General features: G+C 35.9%; 1 protein-coding gene across 6 annotated transcripts in view; it reads right to left on the minus strand.

Annotated features, from left to right (window-relative positions):
• The window catches only part of REPS1 (RALBP1 associated Eps domain containing 1), an 86,538-nt gene that overhangs the window by 25,640 nt on the left and 35,980 nt on the right, over positions 1 to 24,918 (minus strand). For 5 of the 6 annotated variants that reach the window (XM_025866075.2, XM_025866069.2, XM_025866051.2 and 2 more), the window contains exons 2-8: positions 13,907 to 14,030; positions 12,126 to 12,322; positions 11,842 to 11,995; positions 11,195 to 11,319; positions 10,513 to 10,675; positions 10,173 to 10,236; positions 8,847 to 9,001 (exon numbers count right to left, since the gene is read on the minus strand). In XM_025866075.2, the coding sequence (XP_025721860.1) occupies positions 8,847 to 9,001; positions 10,173 to 10,236; positions 10,513 to 10,675; positions 11,195 to 11,319; positions 11,842 to 11,995; positions 12,126 to 12,322; positions 13,907 to 14,030 (982 nt within the window). The remainder of the gene's footprint in view (positions 1 to 8,846; positions 9,002 to 10,172; positions 10,237 to 10,512; positions 10,676 to 11,194; positions 11,320 to 11,841; positions 11,996 to 12,125; positions 12,323 to 13,906; positions 14,031 to 24,918) is intronic. The other variant, XM_025866065.2, reaches the window with a different exon arrangement.

Below are 24,918 nucleotides of genomic sequence, written 5' to 3' on the forward strand. Positions count from 1 at the left end.
TGAGCCAACTTTTATCATTACAATGTAAAAACAGAAGGAATTTTAATGGTAAGTAAATTCTCAATCCAATCTTCCCAAATTTTACATGGCCTAGAATACAACCCCAGTCTGGAAATCACATAAACTGCCAAATTAATGGGGAATACCTAATCTACTGAAAACCTGTATCAAAAATATGATTCTAAAATCTGTCACTATCTCACTGTTTGACCATGGGCAAGTTGAATAAAATAGCACCTAAGTTTCTCCATCAGAAAGAAAGACATTTGCCATTAAATATTAGCACTGTACTTAAAATTCCTAAATAGACAGCCATATAATAATTCAGCAGTATAAAGGTTTTTACATTTCAAGCCATTCATAAGTAAATTCTTTACATTTTAGTGCTTAACACATACTAGGACCTAATACATACTGTGCACTCAAGTATTTATCTGAGTTCCTTTCAGGTTCTCCTTCATTTTAAATTCATTCTCCTTTACGGTTACTTTCCTAAAACAAAAATTACCTATTGGTATTTTGAAAAAGTTCTCAAAATTTCTCTTTGCCCTATTTGTGTTACATGTCTATCTCAAAATACTTCCCCCATCTACTTATCCTGACATAACTTCTTCATAGTCCTATCACACTGTGAGTTCTAATTTACAGTCCAGCATCTTATCTTGGTAAATTTTTGTTTTCTAAGATCAAGAACAGTTGCTCTTTTTTTCTTAATCCAATCTCTTTCTCAATAAATGCGTCAGGGTGGTATAGAACCAATGTTTCCAGTAACAGTCAATGAAGACTCTCAGAGAAAGACTAATGAAAAAATTATTTATGATAAATAGTAGCAGTAAAATCCCTCATGGGGGTAGCTTGTGGTTTTCGCTGTGAATGAAAATTACGGATTTTTTTTCTATGATAACCAAGGGAAAGGAAGTTAAGAAAAGGAAGATAATGGCTATAAATTTGACTATGTTTACTGAAAGTGAAATGAAGGTGATGAATGAAGAAATGTCTGTAAAAGATTACCCAAAGCAGGTATTCATATGAAGAAAAATAGAATTAAAACAGTATTAACTACATAAAAAGATTAATTTTCAAAAGAACCTACTTAAAGTCAGACTGTATCGATTAAGATTCAAATGTCACCTTGGGGCAAACTGGGGCCCCGGTTTGGCTTTCCAGACCTTTCTCCTGTCAGTCTTCCACTTTTAAATCTAGGATCAGACAGTACCCCACCGACCTCAGGGCAGTTACAATTTGGGGTAGACTGTGGGAACCTCTAATTCACTGGTACAAAGTTGCAGTGGGTCCAGCTTCTTGAGGCTGAGAAGTAAACCATGATTCACCCAAATAATTACACTTCATCATTAGCTAAGAGTTATTTTCCTAGAGCAGCAGTTCTCAAACTGTGGTCCATGGACTCCTGGGGGTCCCTAAGACTCTTTTAGCGGTGTCTGGAAAGTCAAAGTGGCTTTTGTAATGATAATAATGCTTTTTTCTGTGTTGGCACCTACAATGATGCAAAAGCAATGGTGGGTAAAACTTCTGGCTTATCAGCAAGAATCAAGGCAGTGGCACCAAAATATATTAGTTGTTATATTCTTCACCCCCACACATTCCAGTTAAAATAAAAAACGTGCATGTCAACTTCATTGAAGAATGCTCACAATTATCACAGTAAAAATTATTTTTATTAAACCTCAACTCTGAAAACACATCCTCTTAATACTCTGTATGTCAAAAAGGGGAAATATATATAAAGCACTCTGCTTCGCATCAAGGATCACGGTTGTCTCAAGGAAAGATACTTGTGTGATTCAGCTGTCAGCTGAACAGGCCACTTTTTTCATGGAACACCATTTTTCTTGAAAGAACAGCTGATAAACTATAATTATTCAGACTTGGGTATTAGACAGGCATTTTCTCAAAAATGAATTTAGTGAGCCTGTTATTTCAAGGAAACCAAATGTCTTCAGTACTTGTTATAAATGACAAAATTTGAGCTTTCAGCGAAAATAGAAATTTTGGAAAATGTGTAGGCATGTCCAAACTTTCAAGAATCTCCCAATACTTCTTTGAGAAGACAGGTTAGATTAACAAATATGCTTTTTTGATATTTTGTAATAAAATGTCCCAATGTTTCAAAGATTTGTATAATTCAATGAACTGGTATTTTATAAGCAATCAATGCACTATGTTACAAAATCATGCATGGGGTAAAAGATTCATTCAAAGTATATTCAAAGTGCAAGACAGACCTATGGATTTTAATGTAACAGTACAAACAATTCATTAATATGGTTTCAGCTTTCACAATGCAATCAACCTTTAAGAAATTACCATCTGTTGAGTCTGGGGGTAATACCAAAGAATATCTGTAATTATCTGAAAACAGTCCTCCCTTTTACCATTGAGGCCACATTTCCTTCATGTACTAGAGACTGGCAACCTTTTTCTACAAAGGGCCAGACAGTACATGTTTGAGGCTTTCCAGGCTGCCTATATGGTCTCTGCTGCAACTATTCAACTGTCGCAGCCATCAATAATTCGGGAAGGAATGAGAGCTGGTAGGGAACACAATTTCATTTATGGAAATTAAATTTGAATTTCACAGAATTTTCATGTGTCATGAAATACTGTCTTTTCCCCCAGTGATTAAAAACAACACAACTACCACCACTCCGTCTGTGGGCTGTACAAAGGGGACTGGATTTGGTCCTCAGCACTTAAAAGTTTGCCAAATCCTGATACACTTCAAACAAAATAACCAATCTAACAGACTGAAGGAAATGTGGCCTCAATGGTAAAAGGGAGGACTGTTTTCAGATAATTACAGATATTCTTTGGTATAACAGACTGAATGCAGGACTAAACATGAGAATCTAGCTATCTGCTATTAACCGAGACCCTAAAAGATTTGCAAAGATGTAAAACAATGTCACCCTTTTTATAATGATTATGTTTTAATTTTGGAGAATAGTTATTTTCTTAAAATTATCTATGTTAATATGTAAAAAGTTTACTATTATTACTTTAAAATAAAGCATAAAATTTATCAGTTTTAATTTCTAATAGGGTAACTTTTTTTAAATAGGGTAACTACTGATAGATCCAATCCACATAAACAGAGGCTCTTTGTGGTCCACAATAATGTAAAGGGATTCTAAGACTAAAAGTTTGAAAAATAGCTGTCCTAGGAGATCCAAAAATTACTCCTGGAATAAATTCGCAAAATTACACATTGCTTCTTTCCTACTTCACATATAGAACAACAAATGGTAGTAGAAAAAGAGCCTATGTTCTAGACAGGTAACGTGCTAATAATCATGAGTCCGAGGAGAAGAATCAGGTGGGTAAATAAACTGCACCTCCTTCAACCTGGCTCCCCATAAACTCCAACAAAGAGCTTCATGCCCACCCACAGAAGTTAGTCTTTGAGACTGTATCCTTACGGAGGCAGGGGTGTAGTTTTACTCTTACCTGATGCAGTGTTCCAACCTAGCCTCCTGCTGGAACACTGTGTCAACCCTGCCTCCCTCCTGACGGTTCTGCTCTGCCCCTGACATCATCAGAGCATCAGGGCTGAAAAAGAAGAGCATGAGCCTAAATTATTTGTTAACGTAAACCCTGAAAGGGCTTTTATGCAAAAAGTATCTCCATGTATAAAAATGTGTCTGGAAGACACAACCCAGTGTGATCACACTGACATACTATCAATTTCCATTTAATGTTAGAAATGGTAGTATTAAAGGAGTGCACACTGCATTTTCAGGATCACACTATAAAATAAAAACACTGTTAGTAGTTTTCATCCTTCTAGCCTCCAAAGATTCTGAAAAGTTGCCAGATTCAGTTCAGTATAGTGTACCTGCTGAACAACAACCTCTTTCTTGAAGAGCATCAGTTTTATTCTAGGTTTATTTTCTCAGTATTACACTCAACATGCTAGCACTGTTTCAAAAATGACTGCCAGCTATTACTAATCTTACAGAAATATATACACTCCCTAAAGTCTTACGGTTTAAAACTTATTTTGCTTTCAAGCAGCAAAATACATGTAGGAAGAATTCTTCAATCATGAAGCCTCAAAGTTGCAAACTCGTTTAATAGCTTTATAAAAAGCAAAAGCAACTACATGTTTTATCTGAAATATGAATACTATGCTTACCCAAAAAGTTCTTAAAATAAAAAATAAACAGATGTGGATAAACTTTAAGTCTTCAAGGAAAACTACTAATGGTACCTTTTTCATTTATACTTAAAAGATAGGGATAAGCAGGGGTGCCTGGGTGGCTCAGTCAGTTAAGCATCTGCCTTCAGTCCAGGGGCTCAGGTCATGATCTCGAGGTCCTGAGATAGAGCCCTGGGTCAGGCTCCCTGCTCAGTGGGGAGTTAAGCACTACCTCTCTCTCTCCCTCTCCCCACCCTCATGCTTGCTCTCTCTCACGCACTCGTTCTGTGTCTCTCTCTCTCAAATAAATAAATCTTAAAAAAAAAAAAGATTGGGTTAAGAAATGAAAATCCAAAAAGAAGTGAAAGAATTTAAGATATGCTTTGTTTTGAATGGTATCACATCCATCAAAGAACTACATTCTATATGTAGAATTAATTTTAATTTTCAACAGTCCACAAAACGGAAACTTATTGAGTAAGCAAAACTTTATACAGTCTACGTATAAGTTTCTCAGTTTTATTTCAAGGTTTTTTTGGTAAAAGTGAAGGTAAATATATGTAACAAGGTTTGAAAGAAACAAAACATTCACCCAAGATGCTAATTAAATTGTAGCCTATTAACTTTTTTTTTTTTTCCGTATTGGTCAGCATTTTATGGGAACTATTATTTGACTCAGCTACTATACTAAAGATTATTATCTACAGATAGGAGAGTCTCATTATCCAAGTACAGCTTAAAATGGAAGAAGCCCACTTAACGTTAATCCACTTAAGATAATCAGAATTTCATAATGAAGAATAACTTAATGAAGGCTTTGTTTTTAAAACTTTACACAGAAAATTGTAAAAATGATTATAAAGACCAAAGAATAAAAGATGTTACAATTTTGGGGTATAATTTAGTGGCAAAATTAATAAAAATAAGAATTCAATCAGTGAGCATTTAACAGAGGGCCTGTACATAAACACAGTAAAATAAAGATACAATATTGAGAAAGATGACAAAGCTCCCATTTCTTTCCATGGAGTTCTCTTTCTAACTGAGGAAGACAGATGTCCTTCACTTCACTTTTGAGTTTTGCAGCACCATTGTAAAGAAAAAATGCAAATTTGTCCTTTTTACAAAAAATAATTAAAAGCATCAGTAGTTATTCCCAAGGACTATTATGAATCCCCTGATATGTAAACCATAATCTTTTAAAGCCCCTATTGGGTCATCCTTGTAGAAATTTTCTCCTTCAAATACTATCAAGTCTTGTTAATATCTCTGCCAGGAATTTGAGGAGTTCCAATTATTTTGACCAATTTCATTAAATGGTGCATTTTTGCCAATATTTGTAACTGTCCCGATTTTTCAGCTACAACACCCAACTATCGGGAAAGAAATGACACCAGTGTTAAGAATGTTTATGTGTGTGTGTGTGGTTCCTTAAGTGTAAAGTTGATGATGAATATTAGTAGTGCATATTTTCATTATAATCCCGTAAACCTGGTCAAATAATTTTGGAAAAATTACATATGTCCCCAAAGCCATGTTTGCATGCCTACAGAAAGCCTAAGCTTGGTTGCTCCAAATGGCTGGAACTCAAGTCACCACTATTCATTATTTATTTTTTGATAACTTATTTAAACTGCCAATACAGAATACCTGCAGAGCTAATATTTTAGTATGTCCCAACATCACAAACTTATAGTAACAGGTATATTTCAAAGACAGAAATGTGTTAAAAAATATTGCACTTTAAAAGTGGCACACATTTAGCATTAATTCACTCAATAATTATTTGCTGATCAACTTAGCACATGCCTGGCAAAGTGCTATGTCCTTAGGATACTACAATGAGTATGATGCATTTCCTTTTTTTTTTTTTAAGGAGCTCAGTGAGGTAGTAGAAAGAGGAAAAAAAAGAACAGGATTCAGTATGATGTGTGTGCCATAACAGGCAGCATATAGGAGATGTTACGAGAGATCAGAGAAAATAGAAACTAACCTTTGTCAGTCCGAAAGCTTCCAAAGAGGAATACCTATGATAAATTCTCAGGTCAGCCAAAAGGAAGTGTTTGGGTATTTCCCTTTTAATGTCTAAAACTTCTAAAGTGAACTTCTAAAAACATTCCTATTTTAAATTATTTTTGTGGATACTGATGGATCCACAGTGTCACACAACAATTTCTATATTCAAAGGACTTTGTGTACTATGAATCTCAGGTTTATTAGAGGTAGGTGAAAAAAGATTAATCAGTTTCTCCCACCCCAAAATTAATAGAGTTCCAAATTTATCATTTATAAGTAGGCAAAGGAGATCTGAATTTAATATTGTGTAGCCAAACGTTTACAATAAATTTGATCAGAAAACCATATAATATTATGTTGGAATGGGAAAAAAACTATTTTATTCTTTGAAACCCTTAAAATTATAATTAGAGCAATAGTGTACAGATAAATGCAGGCAAAAAACCAGTGTCTCTTTGCTAAACAAACAGATTTAATAGGTATAAAAAAACAAATGCCCAAAAAAGAAATTCTTCAGTCATGAGCCTTAAAATTCAGGCAGTAGATAAAGTTTAGGAAGAACCAGAATTTATTTAAATTAAAAACAATGGGGTGCCTAGGTGGCTCAATCAGTTAAAGTGTCTGCCTTTGGCTCAGGTCATGATCTCAGGGTCCTGGGATAGAAACCAGGAGCTCAGGCAGCTGGCTCCCTGTTCAGCCGGGAGTCCGCTTCTTCCTCTCCCTTTGCCCCTCTCCCCCGACTCATGCGTGAGCTCTCTCTCTCAAATAAATAAAATCTTTAAAAACAAAACAAACAAACAAACAAACAAAAACTCCACTGACTACATGCAATAGCCAGATTTACCAATCTGAATGCAACAGATAACAGGTTCAGACAAATCTCTAGAGAATAACAGAATAAACTTGACTTACTTTCTTGTATTAGTATGCTATCAGTTTTCAAAGAATTAAAGTCACAGAAAAATTCCAGATACAAGGCCCAATTTTTAAAACGATATACCAAATATGTAGCTACTAAATTTCTTCCCCTTTAGCTACTACCAAATAAGCTAGATAAAATTCTTTTCATTTATTTCTTAATTAGGTAAACCAAAGTACTGTGAAGAAAAATACTTAGCTTTCAGCTCAAGTTAGAGGTTACCTAATAACTACCTGAAATGATCAGGAAAATCCTAGGATTCTCATAGGATAATATTCTAAAAAACATAAAATCAATGCTAAAGTTTTTAATCACCTTATTCATTGATAAAAAGTCAGTGTACAATTCAGGTCCTGAAACATGAATGGCATCAAATCCACATTTCAGGTGGAGAAACAGAAGGAAAAAAATAGAATAAATGGTTAGAACTTGCCCAAGGTCACAGGAATAATTAGCAAAACTAGAAAATTCCTAACACCAAGGATATTGTTCTCTTCATGACATTAATAACATGCATGTGATTCCTTCTGTATAATTTAGGCAATAAGGTCAGATCATGTGCCTTTCTGGGTTAAACAGACACTGCCTAATAGATAAATGCCCTTTTCAGAGCCAAATTCTGTTTTAACTTTTCTTTTAAAAGTCTAAAATTCCTTCCATCATAACATCCAAGAGAAAATAGAGATAAGAAAACTGAAAACAATAATTAAGTTTTAATTATGCTCATTAAGAATTTAATGTTAAGATTTCCTTTTATTCATTTGGAATTTTACTGATTTCTTTACCCCTTATATTCTTATTTCCTTTTAATGAAAGCTACCAGTAAATATGGGCATTACAAAAGCATTCTTGTAAACATGGTAACAAAAATAGCACTACCTATAATCAAACACAAAATCTCCAGATTTCTTTACAGTCAGAAGAAAAGAGTTGGGCTTTTGAAAGTAAAATGCCTACAGATTGCACTGGTCTTATGATAAACCAGGCATTGTCCTTCAACGAATTAAGATGTATTCAATGGAAAAATGCTGATAATGCGGACAGGTTACCTTACCTACCCCAGACAACAGATAACGCAACTTAGGGGAGGCAAATAACTAGATACTGAAATGCTGGTCAAAAGTTAAAGTGAAATAGTGGCATATATTATTTATCTCTTTAAAACTGACTAAACAGGGATGTCTGGGTGGCTCAGTCGGTTAAGCATCGCCTTCCACTCAGGTCATGATCCCAGGTTCCTGGATCGAATCCCGCATTGGGAGCCTGTTTCTCCCTCTGCCTGCCGCTCCCCCTTCTTGTGCTCTGTCTCTCTTACAAATAAATAAAATCTTAAAAAAAAAATGAAAATAAAACCTATTAAAATTGACTAAATAAAACAAACCATTAATCCAAGGTGAGCCTCTACAGCATATTCTGATGGCAAATCTACTTGCTATTGATGAAATGTCTATGTTCTTAAGTTTTAACAACTATCTTGATTTTGCTTTAAGAATCGTGTTGAGGTGCTTGGATGGCTCAGTTGGTTGAGCATCCAACTCCTGGTTTCGGTTCAGGTCGTCATCTTGAGGTCGTGGGACTGGCCCCGCAATGGGCTTTGCAGTCAGCACAGAATCTGCTTGAGATTCTCTCCCACAACCCCTACTTGCACTCTCTCTCTCTCAAATAAATAAAATCTTAAAAAAAAAAAAAAAAAAAAGAATCAAGTGGTGTGTTTATCAAGGCCTGCAACCAGGTCCCTTCAGCTCCCAATCTTACCTGCTGAGTCCTCCAAATCAATCAGTTTGGGCATTAGGCTTTCAGGGAGTTTTTCTGGTAAGTCATAGCCATTCTTCCTAGCAACTACCAGATGAAAAGCAGCACAAAACTCATCCAGTGTCAATGCTCCATCTTTATCAAAGTCTGAAAGTTCCCTAGAAGACAAACTTACTATAAATATAATCACCTGCTTTGGATCCCTTTATGTCTCAAAAAGAAGCAAAAGAAACCCTTCTCCAGAAAAAGTACAATCATTAATTTTAAAAAAATCCCATAGATGGGAAGAAGTGTAATAAAGCAAATACAGCAAACTGTTCGACTGCAGAATCTAGGCAGTGGTCATATGGGTGTTCAAGGCACAATTCCCTAAACTCTTCTGAATACCTGAAATTCTTATAATAAAATGCTAAAAAACAGCCTAAATAAATAAGATCACTAAAAAATGACCTTTAATCCATATGCGTTTTTAAGTAACAGGATTTAGTTTAAAGGCAGGCTTATTTAATAAGTCACTGAAATTTTAAAAACCTTTGTTTTTGTTATCAAAGGTCTACATGTATCCACTTTAAAGCATCCAACAGAATTACAAGGCTTGATATTAAAAAAAAAAAAAACCAGCCCCCCCATTCCTGCACTTTCTAGATGCAGAAGCAACCACTTTTGTATTTAAAGCCTTCCACTATAAATAGCATGTATATATTGCTAGTTCTTGATTTTTCAGTTTAGGCCTTATCTGTCTTCCTTCTACCACAGCACTCTATGCTACTAAAAATCCTACTAATGAAATAATTTAAAGTAGAAATAACATTTATGTTTATCTGATAATTGTTTTTAAAAAGTAATCTGTGATTGTAATTTGTTTTGACTGACTAATTCCAAATACGTAGCAGCTATCCCGAGTCTTAGTTTGGATTTCAGTGGGAGCTAAGCACTATTCTAAAGCTCATGGCTTAGTACAGGTACAGGTAGAGCAGACGGTGTAGGTACTACGTAACAGATATAAGCTTGTTAAAGACCAAATGGGTTACATGTAACCATGGATGAACCAACTAGCTTTGATTCCATGCATTATGCTAGCAACGAGAAATAGTGGACACAGCTTAAAAAATTTTAGCACTTTTTAAAGAACTACTGTACTGGCATCACTTATTTCTTTTCCAGAGAGTGAGACAGAAACTGACCATTTTAAGACAATACTGAGTTCTTTGAGAATATTCTTGAAAAGGTTACTCTAATAGTTTATTTTTTAAGGTTCGAAAATCTACCTGCTGGAAACTCCTTTGAAACAACCCATATTACCCAACTGATGTGATATACCACACTTACCAAATGTGAGAAAGTTCAAGAATAGGAAGTTTTGATTTTGTAAAAAACTCTTTAGCTGCAGATCCTGAAATATTAAAAGAGTGTTGTTTAATGTTATTCTGAACTTACAGACCCAAGAATAAAATGTGACAAGTGTCTTAAGGCTTTTTTCATTGGGAAAAAGGTAACCTTAATGTGTTTATCTCATGTTTTTTTCTCCAGTGATTATAAACTCTTTTTAGACAAACAATTTGAGAATTATCTTTTATAATTTCTGACCAATAAAACCATGTCTTTGAAATTATGAAACTGAGACTTTGTCCTGTCCCATCCAGAAGAATTTCTGTTTTTAACAACTCACCTGGAATAAATCCGTTTAGATCAGGCTGAATGGTTTTAAACTGATTTACATAATACTGTCTTTGTTCATCTGTTATTTTCCAAGGATCATCATAACTACTGGATTGCCTACGAATTTCATTGGCAGTTGTAGCTGATGCTACAGTTCGTACTGTTGTCTGGTCCTGTAATGAAACATTTTTTTCCTCAGTACAGTATCTATCTATATGATATATGGACAAAGATTGCTAGGTTATTTATCTTTGAAATTAAAACTTACTTTTTGTGGATGTTTAATATATGAGAAGTCTTCACAAAGTCATCAGCAAACCACATATTTGTTATAATCAGATTACTGAATGTTTCTGCACAATGGTTATATAAGTGCATAGAATGATAGCAATATGTAAGCAACAGAAAGTTACGAAAAATGTGCTAAGAAAGCCAAGCAAATATATTCCTAGGGGCAGAAAACTTTCAAAACTTCATTGAACAATTAGAAAGAAAATCAGCCAAAACTTTTAGTGAAACATTCCAATGATAACAGACTTTAAGACACGGAGCAGAATTCCATGTTCTATAAAGAGTGAACTTGCATTTACAAAATTCACAATAGCAAAAAAAAAAAAAAAAAAAAAAAAAGGTGACTGCAGCAATACTCTGAATGAAGCAAATAAAAATGCAATACCAATAAAATGTCACACCTGGACAGAAGCAGGATGCATGGTTAAAAGAGTACTGGTTGGTGGAGTATCTGCAAAACTGACCCAGGTTTCTTGCGGTGGAGGTGGAGAATGCCCTGACCACACGGTGTCGCCAGCAGAAGAACCTAAAAGGAGAATGGGTACACGTGTTGGCTCACTTCTGGAGAAAAAAGTTATCAGGTTTTTACTATAACGCTCCATACAAATATTATAAATGTTTTCTTTGAACTCTAACTTCGACTTCAAAGAAATGTTAACGATTTCCCAGGTGAATCTCTTCAGTCAGCTTAAAATTATACCTCATTTAAATCTTTTAAATTGTTACTGTGCTTTCCTTGTCAATACTGGAACTAATAGAATATATACCTTATATTCTGGGAAATCATTATTTATTTGTTTCACCTTCAGAGAATCTGGTATCTATAAACTTTTGTCTAAGCCTCATATGTATACGTAAATGCAATTACCATTGTTCAAAATGATGTATCTGCTTACAAACGTTCATAGTTGGCTTTTGCTTCAAATTAAGGTACTTAATTTATAATTAAAAATTGTCTTGGAGGCAACTCATAAAGGAATATTACCAAGTTTCCCTCAATTTACCACCCTTAATATTTAACCGTCACTTCTAAAGAATCTCCAAATACCTGATTGTGCTTCACCAAAGGGAGACCAAAATGGCCCAGGTCCTGCAAGAGGCCTCTCGCTATTTCCCCCACTGGGGTGACGGCTGTGCTTCCTCCATGTGTGTGGAGAAGTTGGTGGGGACTGCTGGGGTGAAACTACAGGGGATGCAGGTTCCTAGAAAGAGTATTATTAAGACTTAAATTTTTTTAAGGTAACATGTTCATTAATAAAGCACTCAACAAATGCTTTAGTGGAAACATCTACACGGGCCATCAACCGATAACAAGTTCAGGCACATGGTCACCTGCTGATCTGCAGATGTACGAGGCTGGACAGTATCATGGCTTACAGATCCTTTTTTCACTTGTCCCCTGCCAGGTGGTGGAGGAATTACACCAGAATAAGACCCCTGATTTTCAGAATCTGAAGAATATGAGGCTGCATGGCGAGATTCCTGCTCATTCTTTGAAGCAACAAATCTTGGCAGAGGAAGGTCCTTTACTGTTAACCACAGAAATAATTATTACTTTAAAATGAAAAAGAGCACTCATTAAAACTGCAATATGGATTAGATATCAGAAAGAATTTTTACAAAAATGAATACAGACACAGCAGACACCTATATTTATCACTACATTTAGACTACCTCCCTTAGACTGTTTAGGGAGACTCTAACCTAGAAAGTAGTAGTAACACTAGACTGTCCTTCTAAAGGCAGTAACAACAGCTATAATAAATGTCCTGTCTGGCTCTATGCTTGCAACTGAGGCAACAAGATGCCAAGGTCACTGACAGTAACTGACAGTCTGAACTCAGGGCAGTCCGACCTGAAAGCCTTTTCTACTCATACTGATTCTCTTAAGATGTTAGAGTTGTAAGTAAAGCAGAGAATATGTCACTAGATTGAGACTAGATTAATCTAGACATTTCGTGGCACAAAGTCCTGAAAATATTTTACTGTCCCCCTACCAATATCACAGTACAAGGCATGAGAGCTATCCACTTTAGTCTGGCTTGTGACATTTCTAGAGGCAGATATCCTACATTCAAATAAACAGAGAAGAAAGAAGACCGAGAACTTCTTTGCAGGTCAGTCATAGCTCATACTTTTAGACTAGGCAACACACACAGGAGCAGAATTTTTAACAGAAAGTACACTTCCCTCCACTAGGACTATCTGCATCTCTCTTGAATCTCTATACTAAGGAGGGGAACTACTAAGCTTATTCAGTATTCATATAAAAGAATTCAAAACTACCTGAAAAGAATGTAAACTCTCAATTCTAGAAGACTGACATGTGGCAAAACAGAGGTCCACAATGAAAACCTCACACTGACTAATAAACTGAACTTGGTGCTTAAAACTATTTATAAAAATTCTAACATTACATCGCTTCTCGGCCTTTTGGCTAAGATCAAGTGTAAAAATTCTAACATTACAGAAAACCTCAAGTTTTTCTCTTTCCTCTTTTCCCTATGACAACCACAGAACTCTCTGCATTTAAGTGGCTACCTTTACAGAATTTCCACTGACTTCAGCATCAATAAGCCTCCCAATCACAGAAAAACTAATTATCCTAGGTGACACAAGGTAGTCAGATGTCTGTACGTAGGTTTTAGTCTGCCAATATTTTAACACTGTCCAATTTCAAATGCACAGCCTTCCCAAACAAAAAAACCCACAAAGTATTATGTAGTTTTATACTTATTAGAAAAGAAGAATATAAGGAAGGCATATAAGAAGGTGGTCAGTCACTACAATTCACCATTTACTTTGATAAAATCATGCCCCTAAACTCTTTCTAGGCAACTTTTAGTGAATTAATTCTGAAAAATCACCACTTTTAACAATTTTTATATTATCATCAAATACATACTAAGTACATACATACCAGAACAGGTTTAAGAAAGAGATGTTTTTCTAATATTCACAAATGAAAAAAGCACAGTAGTGAGAATAAAGCCATGACACTTAAGGTCACAAATGCCACTAAAATATCAGAAGATTCAACAATTCTACTAACTTTAATCATTTGTGATCAGAAGTCTATTTTCATTTCAGCTACTAATATATTCCATATTTACCTGTATTTATACTTTCCACTCTTAAAGGGAAACCAGACTGGGCGACAGCTACAAGTTTCAAAGCGATATAGAACTGACTTCTTCCAAAATAACCAAGCCTTGTTGCACCACAAAGCTCCATAATCTATAAAAGAAAGAAAAGTTTCATGACAATAATTCTCCAAATAAGCAGGTATTTAACTTCTGTTTACAACACATGGTATATTACTCTCCACTGACAACCAACTTCCTCAGGTTTCAGGTTTGTAAGTGAAAATAAAAAGGCACTGACCTTATATTAAGAAGGTTATGGTTCTCCTACTTAGTAAAATCCATGTGATAAAGCAATTTTATTTTATTAGAATAACTATTTTTTCTTGAGTCCTGTTTTTCAGAAACAATGTACCATCCACTTTTCACAACACTCTGCATACAACAGGGCCAAAAGTTCCTGCAACTAATAGATTATTATGCAGCCATTTAAAGTACTAGTCATAAAATGACATATTACGTGGAAAAAAGCAGGATACATAATTTTAACCACATAAACACAAATTTGAAAAAAATCAGATATATACAAATTTATCAGCAATTTTGTTAGGGGAGATTAAGAGTAGGGCTCTTCCTCTTATTTCCCAGATTGTATTTAATGTGGCTATACTACTTTTCCTTAAAACAATTTTTGTTTGCTTTGTGTTTTTAAAGCATGAAGGTCTTCAAGGAGCTGCATCGATCATTCCAGTCATTTGACAAGTATTTCTAAACTGGCTACAAGAAGTACGTATCAGACTAGAGAGGAGAATTTTCGGTTATGAGATTAAACTACAACTCCAAAAGCTGTCTACTGTACAGACATTATAATCTTAAAATAAAATAAACACCAAGTATCCTTGTCTCACCTTCTCAAAAGATACAAATTCCTGTGGAAAGGGAGCATATTTGTCTATTTTCTTTTTCCTAAAACACTCAAAGATTTCCTAAGACACTCAAAGATTATGCCTAGATGTTATGGTAATAATTCACAAGTATTTACTAGAATTGCAAAAAAGCACCCACCACCAGTTAAGCAATGTATCACAGTCACAATAACCATTCGTTTACTCGCACAAGATGACAAGTCATTTTTTATGTGATTGCTCAGCAATGGAGGAAGTTCCTGATTCTGCCACTAAGGGGCACCACTTCAGTGTAAATTTAAAAGGGCGAGGAGGATTCAAGAGGCCAGATTCACATTAGGAAACCAGGAGGAAAATGGGGGCCAGAGTCATGAAGGCCATATAGCCTTGAAAGATATGCAGGCATTTTGTTATGATTACTGTCCCTTTCCACGATTCTTTTCTGCCCACTTGGCACCCTGTAAAGGATCATTACACATCTTAGATACTTTTGCTTATAAAACAAACCTATATGCCCTGTATCTATGTTTGATAAAGGGAAGACCTCAAAAGAAATCACAGGTAGTTGGTTTATCCTTGTTATATGTCCAGGTATCAGTCAGGAGGAGAGGCCCAGGGTCCAGAAAGAAATGCAGGGGGGTGTTCAGAAAAAGGGGGCACACTGGTACACCAGACAACAGGTGATAGATAACTAAAGCTGAGGGAGTAAATGAGATTGCCTACAAGCCCAGAGCAGGGAAAGGGAACTGCGGAGAACACCAAAACCTAAGGGCAGGTGTAAAAAGGAGCCTATGAAAGAAGCAGTGGGGAAAAGTACCAGCAGAAGGAGGAAATCAAGGGTGGAAAGAGGTTCTGGAAGGGGGGGGAGCAAACCTTAAAGCAAATCATTATTGCACATACAAATTCATGTACAAAGGTGTTCACAATAAGAAGCAACCTAAAGTTAACACAAGAACAAAACAGATACAGTTGATTATGAAATAACTATATAATGAGAAAACCATACATTTAAAACTCACTGCTTACAGTATTAATGTTATGAAAATAAAAAGCAAGATACAAAGCAGTGTATATATAAGTACAATCCCAATTTTATTAAGATATGTACATATAAATGGTAATGAATATGCCAGTGATTATTTCTGGGTACTAAGATTAAGGGGTATTTCTAGGTTTTCTTTACATGAGTCTGTATTTACTACCAAAAATATTTTATATTATTTCATCAGAAAACTGATAAATAATTTCCAAACAAAAGAATTAGTGGGGCCAAATCAAAAAGGAAAGAAAACACACCCTGTATTTTGCAAGTAGGAGGTTTTTGCTGCTTGAGCACTGGTAGAGGTGCAGCATGGTAAAATCTCATTTGCAATGGATTAAAGAATAAACATGAGGAATATAAGTGGAAAGAAAGGTTAGAATGCTTGGCTCTCCAAGAAAGTAAGTTTAGAAGGGTAATCTTGTTTCTCCTAAGTCTCAGAGATAGTCAGTGGAAGAACTGGCTCAAGAAGCCAGGTCCTTTGATTCTAAACCCAAAGCTCTTTCTCAGGGGCTGGGGGGTAGTGGGGGTGGGGGAGGGGGGAAGTGGAGGGGAAGTGGAGGGTAGAAAAGCATCTTTCTACTGTTTCAGACATAACAAAATTTTAAGCTGCCCTGTCAGGAAAGGGGAATGAGATTTTGAAAAGGGAGATAAAAGGGCTCAAAGGCAAAATATTTGCAGTTATTTCTCTATAACTAATCCTGGCTACATCACCTACAAAACTCACTTTGTGGCCCAAGTCAGGCATATGTGTCACTGATGACTATCTTTCCAAGCTACCCCAATTAGAGAGGCCACAAGCCCTTGAAAGCAGCAGAGGAGGAAAGGAGCTATAACATACACACTTATAAAAACGATCCCTGGTAAAACAGTATCAGGAGGTCTGATTTGCCAAATGCCTTTCAAAAAGATTATTAAAATTTATTCTCCCACTATCAATGAGTGTTTTTTTTTTATCTGTTCTCCAGTAAGTTGAAAAGGCCACTCACACACTTACATGTAGTTCTTTGACTGCCTGCGTTATACAGTTTCATATAGCTATTTCTTACTTTAGCTTTTATAATATTCAAATATGTGATATAGGGGCGCCCGGGTGGCTCAGTTGGTTAAGTGTCTGCCTTCGGCTCAGGTCATGATCTCAGGGTCCTGGGATCCACCTGCATCAGGCTCCCTGCCAGGTGAGGAGACTGCTTCTCCCTCTCCCTCTGCCCCTCCCACCCCTGCGCTCTCTCTCATTCTCTCTCTCAAATAAATAAAATCTTTTAAAAATAAATAAATAAATAAATGAATGAATGAATAAATAAATATCTGATAGAGTTATTAGCCCAGCCCTCAATGTTTTCTTTTCTTGTTTAGAATTTTCTGTACTATTATCATAATACTGATTCCTCCAAATAATCTTTAGAATCATTTATCAAAATAAATTGAGATTTTAATTGAAATGGCAATTTATTTTTCATCTTTTTCTTAACTTTAACAAGATCACTTCTAGGGGCGCCTGGGTGGTTCAGTTGTTAAGCGTCTGCCTTCGGCTCAGGTCATGGTCCCAGGGTCCTGGGATTGAGCCCCGCATCGGGCTCCCTGCTCCACGGGAAGCCTGCTTCTCCCTCTCCCACTCCCCCTGCTTGTGTCCCCTCTATCGCTGTCTCTCTCTCTGTCAAATAAATAAATAAAATCTTTAAAAAAAAGAAAGATCACTTCTAGTGTTTTACCATTAAGCATGATACTGGCTAACACTCTGCAACACCTCTGTTAAGAAACTATTCAGTTATGGGGAGTCGGGGTGGCTCAGTCAGTTAAGCATCCAACCCTTGATTTCTGCTCAGGTCATGATCTCAGGTCATGAGAAGGAGCCTCAGCTGGGTGGGGCTTTGTGCTGGGTGTGGTGCCTACTTAAAGATTCTCTCTCCCTCTCCCTCTGCCCCTACCCCCACCCGTGAGAGCCCTCTCTCTCAAATGAATGAATGAATGAATGAAATATTTTTAAAAAGGGAAGAAAAGAAAACTCTTCAGCTAGTTCCACTGGTCTAAGAGTTTTGTTTGGAGTTTTGTGTTTTCAAAAACCACAAAAAGACGTTAATTTTATTGTGTGCACTCTTGGGCAGAAAACTAAAAGATTGTAATTTTTCTTAGTCTATTATTCTTCATAATTCTATTAATAGAATTCCTAACATCAAACCATCCTTTGATCCCTAAAATGAATTCCATTCAGTCATAGTGTATATCACTATTTCAAATGATATTTATAAAATTTTAACCACATCTTAAAATGATTGGCCCAAAAAAACACCAAAAAACAAAACCCCCAAAACCCCTATATCTGAAAGGTCTGGAAATGATGCTATGTTGGCTTTGTAAACACAACTAACAAGTTTTACTTTTTTTCTCTCTGCTCTGAAATACTTTAGATGTGGAACTATATGTTCCATCAAGATTTGAAAGAATTCACCTATGACATGGGCTGAGCATTACCTCTGATGTGTGTCTCAAGTTTCTTCCAGGTCAGGTGGGATAAACTAGGTTGTCTATCTCTAAAATGTTTGATAATTTCCTAGAAAATCATTTATCACTTCCAAATTTTGAAATTTATTATTAGTTCAGCATTATCCAAAGTAGTCTCGCTCTTTTAATTGCCTCTCTATGGTCACTTGCTCTTAGTCTAAATCATGCATATCTCTGAGCACACTTGCACAGCTGCCTAATGTTGAGAATCACTCAAAGCGCTCGTTAGGATATGGATTCCCAGACCTCTTCCATTAGATTGTAACTCGCCTAGGAAACCCAGGGTCAGCTAGTGTTGCTGGTATACTACCAACAGCTACCGAAAACCATTAAGCCTTATTTTCATAACATCATAAAATGTACATATTTATGGTAAAATAAGTAAAATGGTACTTAAGGATATGGAGTTAAAAGTTCCTACATTCCCCATCAGAATAACAATTCTTTTCATATGTTCTTCCCATCTTTTCCACATGTATTCAAACATATGAGCACACATACCTAACATATACTTTTTACACATATAGGGTCATGCTGTATATGACTTTTTCACACAATATTACTTGGAACATCTTTTTATATCAGCATAGGTCTCTTTCATTTTTTTTACATAGCATTCCATGCATGGACATACCTATTACAAATTAACCAATCCCCTACTGATGGAGACTTAGGTTTTTCTAGCTTTCTATTACAAGTAATGCCATAAACATTCCCATGCATGTATCTTTGTGCACTTGTAGAACTGTAGGACAAATTTCTAGAAATGAAATATACTTTAAAATGTAATAGTGAAGTACTCCAAAAAAACTGTATCATCTTACTGGCCAGCCAAGAATTGTGGCTATGTGGTCTGAGACTAAACAGAGAGAGGCCAAAAGTTTTCATTATATTGGCTTCACAAGGATATCAATCCTAAATAGGTCATTATTGACTTTTTTCCTGAATACTCTGTTCCATAATACTTATCAAAAAGCCACTAACTTACAGAAGAAAAGATAAACTAGATTATAGTTCATTTTAATACCTATAGAGATCAACGTGGTTAGGGAATCATTCTGTATCATTTATATAGTACTTGAGCAAGTTATATTACTTTACTGTGTCTGAGTTTCCTCCTATGTAAACTGGGGAAAATAATATACTACTTCTTATGACTGCTGTGAGCATTCAATGAGGCTGTATTTAATAAAACACAAAAGTGTCTGGTCCACGATATAATTATTACTTTTTATTTACCACCCTGATCATAATGTACTTAATTCAGAGACTTCAGAGACTAAGTCATTCTTAAAAACCGCATTTTCCTGAGAGCCAAGAGTTAATGCCTTTAAGCCCCAAAGTGGGTTTTGTTATAATTTTTGATGAAAAGTCTTCTAAAATATAGGATGCTTTCAAGCCTTCATAAGTATTTTGAAGTTCTTGTTTAAGACAATACACTGAGCACAGGAAATTACCTCCTCTCCCTTCAGGAATCTTATTAAAATGACAGCAAGGGAAGAAAGCCACAAAAATAAATAGAAGGGGAAACAATGAGCAGGCAGGAAATCTCAACAAATGTTAGCAATCAGAAAGCAGATGGGGTCATGCCTAATAAAGTAGGTAGAAGAAATCAGTGCCAAGAATACCTACGGAGAAGAATCAATTTGTCCTGAAAAATCCAGGGAACTCACCTAGAAATGCCAGGTATGACTAAGGGTGAGATTGGGACAGAGATGAAGATCCCTATCTCTATAGCTGCTCAGATTATTAGCAACCAGACTTTATCCTCCAAATATAAACAAAAAAAAACTGGCAGTTATATCTCTGAAGAAAGAAATGTCGGGAAGTACTAGTCAGCTGATAAAGGACAGGGGTTGTTGCCCCAGAGAAAAGCTCCTGTTTCTAGCATTTAGCAATCCAATAAGAGTCTGGCATCTGGCCCACTCCCAAAGGAAGGCAGCCTTTTAAGGAGCTAAATGCAAGAACACAGAGCTCAGTTATTCTATTGGTGCATTAAATGTAAACAGGTTACCAAAGATCAACCAGCAGCCAAGGAAAACCTACATAATGGGAGAAAACTGTCAAATTTAAAAAGAGGAAAAAATTCTGAGGGAAAGATATAATTCAGGAAAGAAAGAGCACTTAAAAATACTCTAGTAAGTATCCTCTGACAGATTTAACACAGTAATGCATCCATAAAACAAGAACAGGATATTATGAAAAAGGAACAACCAAAGAACAAGTGTCTGCAAATACACAAAGTTCAATGGAAATACTAGAAGATAGAGAAAAATTTCTCCAGAAGTAGGAAGGGGCAAGGTGAATTAGAAAATATGAGAGAAAAACAGAGAATTAATTTGGAAGGCCAAAATTTTTATTAAAATGAGGTCTACAAAAAATGCAGAGAGAATAGAAGAGTAATAATTATAGTACAACAGATTTTCCCCAAATCTAAAGACACAAGCTTTCAGGTTGAGAGAGTCTACTGAGGGCTCAACACAATGGGTTAAAGAATTCCTAAACACATTACTGTGGAGCTTCAGAACAGCAAAGATAAAACAAAGATCCTAAGAGCACCCAGAATATGTGTAAAGGAAGTGGAAAAGGGGGAGAGGTACTGATCACTAAGAAGAAATTTTACTAAATGGACTAGAATCAGACTTCTCATCAGTAACACTGAATCAGAAAACAATAAAGCAACACCCTCAAGGTTCTAAGGAAAAATTATTTTCAACCTAGAATTCTGTATCCAATCCAGCATGAAGATGATGGAAAGAACACACACTTTCGTAGATACAAATCTAAATAAAATTTATTTCCAATGAATTCTTTCTTGAGAAAATGAGGATGTTATTCAGCAAAATTTAGAGACAGAGTATCCAGGAAAAAGCAGATACGCACCAAGAAAGCAGGGAAATAAGGCTGCAGGATGACAGCTATGCAAATGACCTGGAGAGCAAGCGGTTCAGATTAGAGCAAAATGACAGAAAGCTCCAGGAGGATTTCAGAAAAAAATAAAGGGGAAGAAATGGATACAAAGGCAAACAGTGCTAGGGGGAAAAAACAAGACAACTGAGAAAATTTGGTAAGGGAAAGCTGTATAAGAATAATCATAGACTGGGGCACCTGGGTGGCTCAGTTGGTTTAAGTGTCTACCTTTGGCTCAGGTCATGATCCCAGGGTCCTGGGATGGAGTCTTCTGCCAGGCTCCCAGGGAGCCTCCTTCCTGCTCTCCCTCTGCCTGCCCTTCCCCTTGCTTGTGTGCTTACTCTCTCTCCCCCCCGCCCCGTCAAATGAATAAATAAAATCTTAAAAAAAAAATCATAGTACTATATCATAGTACTGTATCTGCAGTATAAATATTTATATCTTCATAATGTAAACACACTTTGGTTTTCAACTTTTAGATTCAGTAAGTCAGAACATATTAAACAATTAAGAATTATGGTTTTAGAACAAGGTGCAAATGTTCTCAATACTAAATATGTAAAAGCATAGCTAACAAATTCAAAGAGAAGGATCAGAAAGCTGAAGGGGAAGGCATGGACTTCTGGGTTTTGGTCTAGTACATAAGAAGCTTAGAAGTCAACACTCTGTCCTAACAAGCAAAAAGCTGAACAAACTGAAAAACCAAGAACTCTTCCTAGATCTGTAAGAAAAGTCAGGTCACAGAGCAAACTGCTGCCCCCAAAACTGGAGACCAACAGAAGGCAAATACAGAGAATCACAACTTACTGGAGGCAAAGCCCATCAGCATCAACCTCCTTGAAACCAAGATTAAGTATAGGAAAGGGGAAGGAGAGAAATTGTTGCTCTTTTCATAAAGACCTTACAATCCCTGATTTTTTTTAATCCTATGCAGATATTATTTTGATGAAAACCAAAAGAATATATTTTTGAAAGATATAAGCAGACTCATATTTTCAATAAAGATTTTATAAACAAATTAGTATACTGTACCATATTGCAGTTACATACTCAAAGCCCCTAAGAAAAAGTGGAATGTTTTTCTTCACCTAATGGACTAACACTATTCAGAGTTTTTGCTTTATTCTGTTCTTTTTAATGATTTATGACTTTTTCCTTGTTGCCAAGCTCTTTCATTTACTCTATCAGCAGCCTTTCTAGTTGTTGGCCTTCTGCCTTGCATGCCATGGCTTAGAAACAGAACCTTTTAAAACTGTATAAAAACAAGAATGAATAGTTCTTTAATAGTAACTCAAAGACCTCACCAAAGAACGAAGTACACAAGTATTATTTTTTAACTTCCAGACATACAAGTATAGTGGTGGTGGTACATTAGTTGGTAGGGGAGGGGCGTTAACATTTATTGAGAACACATAATGCTAAGCACAATCCTAATTACTCAAAGTGTTCCCATCTAATACTAAAAATAATGTGGAGAATTGGTATTATCATTTTACAGAGGAAGAAAGAATCAGACTGGCCAAGTAACAGGCCAGAGGGCCCAAAAGGGCAGAGCTGTAATTCAAAGTTAAGCCTTTAATCTTCCACCAAGACATGCTGTACATTGTCCTTTTCCCAGGATAATGTTGGCTTCCTCAGGGCAAGTACCCTCACTAGCTTCTAAAGCATGCCTTATAGCCCAGAGTGCCTAGAATACAATGAAAAAAGAGTAGTTTAAATGTGTAAGAGAGGCTCTTTAATCCTAGGCTCAGAACATGAGGTACAGGAATGCTAACAACAATAAAGGTGTACAGAAGTTATTTCTTATTTGAAATGAAAAGAGATCAAAGTAGATGCTAAATTACATATTTGAGCTTGAATCCATGAGCTGAATAACAAAATAAAAGAACTCAAAAAAAACAGAATGAGACTATATTGAAACTACATAATATGGAGAAGCATCCTAGCAAGCTGTCTATAATTCTCTCCAAGATGAAATTTTATGCATGTTTCAAACAGTTAACTCTTGAACAACACAGGGATTAGGGGAGCCAAACCCCGCGCAGTAAAAAATACACTTAAACTTCTACTTCCCAAAAACGTAAGTAAAAATCTGTTGACCAGAAGCCTTATCAATAACAAAGTCAATTAACACATATTTTGTATATTAAATGTATTATACTCTGCATTTTTACAATAAATAAGCTAGAGAAAGGAAAATGTTATTAAGAAAATCGTAAGGAAGAAAGAAAATACATTTACAGTACTGTGTCTGTGTCTATCGAAAAAAATCTGCAAGTGAGCCGACTCAATTCAAACCCATGTTGTCCAAGGGTCAACTGTACAATAAAATAGAATAGAAAATAAGAGCCTCCCTTTAGCGCACCTGGGAAGTTCAGTGGGCTCAGGTCATGATCCTGGGGTCCTGGGATGGAGCCCCGCATCAGGCTCCCTGCTCAGCCAGGCTCCCTGCTCAGCAGGAGCCTGCATCCCCTTCTACCCCTCCCCGCTGCTCATGCTCTCTCTTTCACACTCTCTCAAATACATAAATAAAATCTTTAAGGAAAAAAAAAGATCCTCCCTTTATAGTCATTATCAGGTTAAAAATGAGGTGACTCCATTGCTTTCAGTTTTAAAATGAAAGGTTAAATGGGACTGAATCCGTGGCAAAGCTGACTATTTTTGCTGGCTTAAAAGCCCAGGCAGCTTGGTCTACATGCATGCACTACATTGGCTACGAATCAGTGCCATTTTCTTTGTTCCACTAACTTGTTAGACTAGTCCCTACACCTCTCTGACTCATTAGCTTTACTAACATGAGAATATCTATATTGAAGATTCACATTTACTAGAGAAATTAAAAGAAAGTAGGGAACAATTATACTCAGTACCTATGATTAGGAAGGCTGTTTACTTGTTATCATACTTAATGATCAGAACAATCCTCTAATGCTGGCTACCATTATCCCCAGTTAATAGGAAAGGAAACTGAGGCTACTAAGTGGCAGAGCCAGGATTCAAAGCCTTATTAGTCTAAGTCCAAAGCTCTCTGTTCCCAGGTGTCCCCAAGGCAGAGTGAAACAGAACTCTTAACATTGGCATGCTTATGGAGCAGTAATTCCTTCAGATCGCGAAAATGTATTCCAAAGACCACCAGTCAAGCTAAAAACTCTGTAGCTGAGAAGTTGAGAGATGCTACAGCCCCTGCGGAGACTACACAATGCAGTTTTAGACCATAAGAGGCACTAAAAAAAAATCCTATAGCCTAGAAATAAATCCCTTTTTGGTTTAGATTCTATTAAAATGTTTCAGAACCACTGGTTCACAGATCAGATGGTTGGTTTAAAACACTTTGGGAATCAATGTTGTAGACCCTAGAGCAGTAATTTTCACATTTTTTTGGTCTCAGGATCACTTATACATGCTTTAAAAAGTTATTGAGAAAAAAAAATCTTTAAATAAATAAAAAGTACTAAGGACTCCCCCAACGCTTTTGTTTCTGTAGGTTATATTTATTGATATTTACCATATTAGAATTTAAACTGGGAAATTTAAAAATATGTACCTATAAATTCATTTAAAAATAAGAATCAATCCCATTACATGTAACATAAAATTTTATGAAAATAACTATTTTCCAAAATTAAAAAAAAAAAAACTGAGTGAAGTGGTACCTGGCTGGCTCAGTAGGTAGAGCATATGACTCA

This window comes from Callorhinus ursinus, unplaced genomic scaffold (genome assembly GCF_003265705.2).
Source record: "Callorhinus ursinus isolate GAN/ISIS: 27379988/994484 unplaced genomic scaffold, GSC_fseal_2.0 scaffold6, whole genome shotgun sequence".
Taxonomy (NCBI): domain Eukaryota; kingdom Metazoa; phylum Chordata; class Mammalia; order Carnivora; family Otariidae; genus Callorhinus; species Callorhinus ursinus.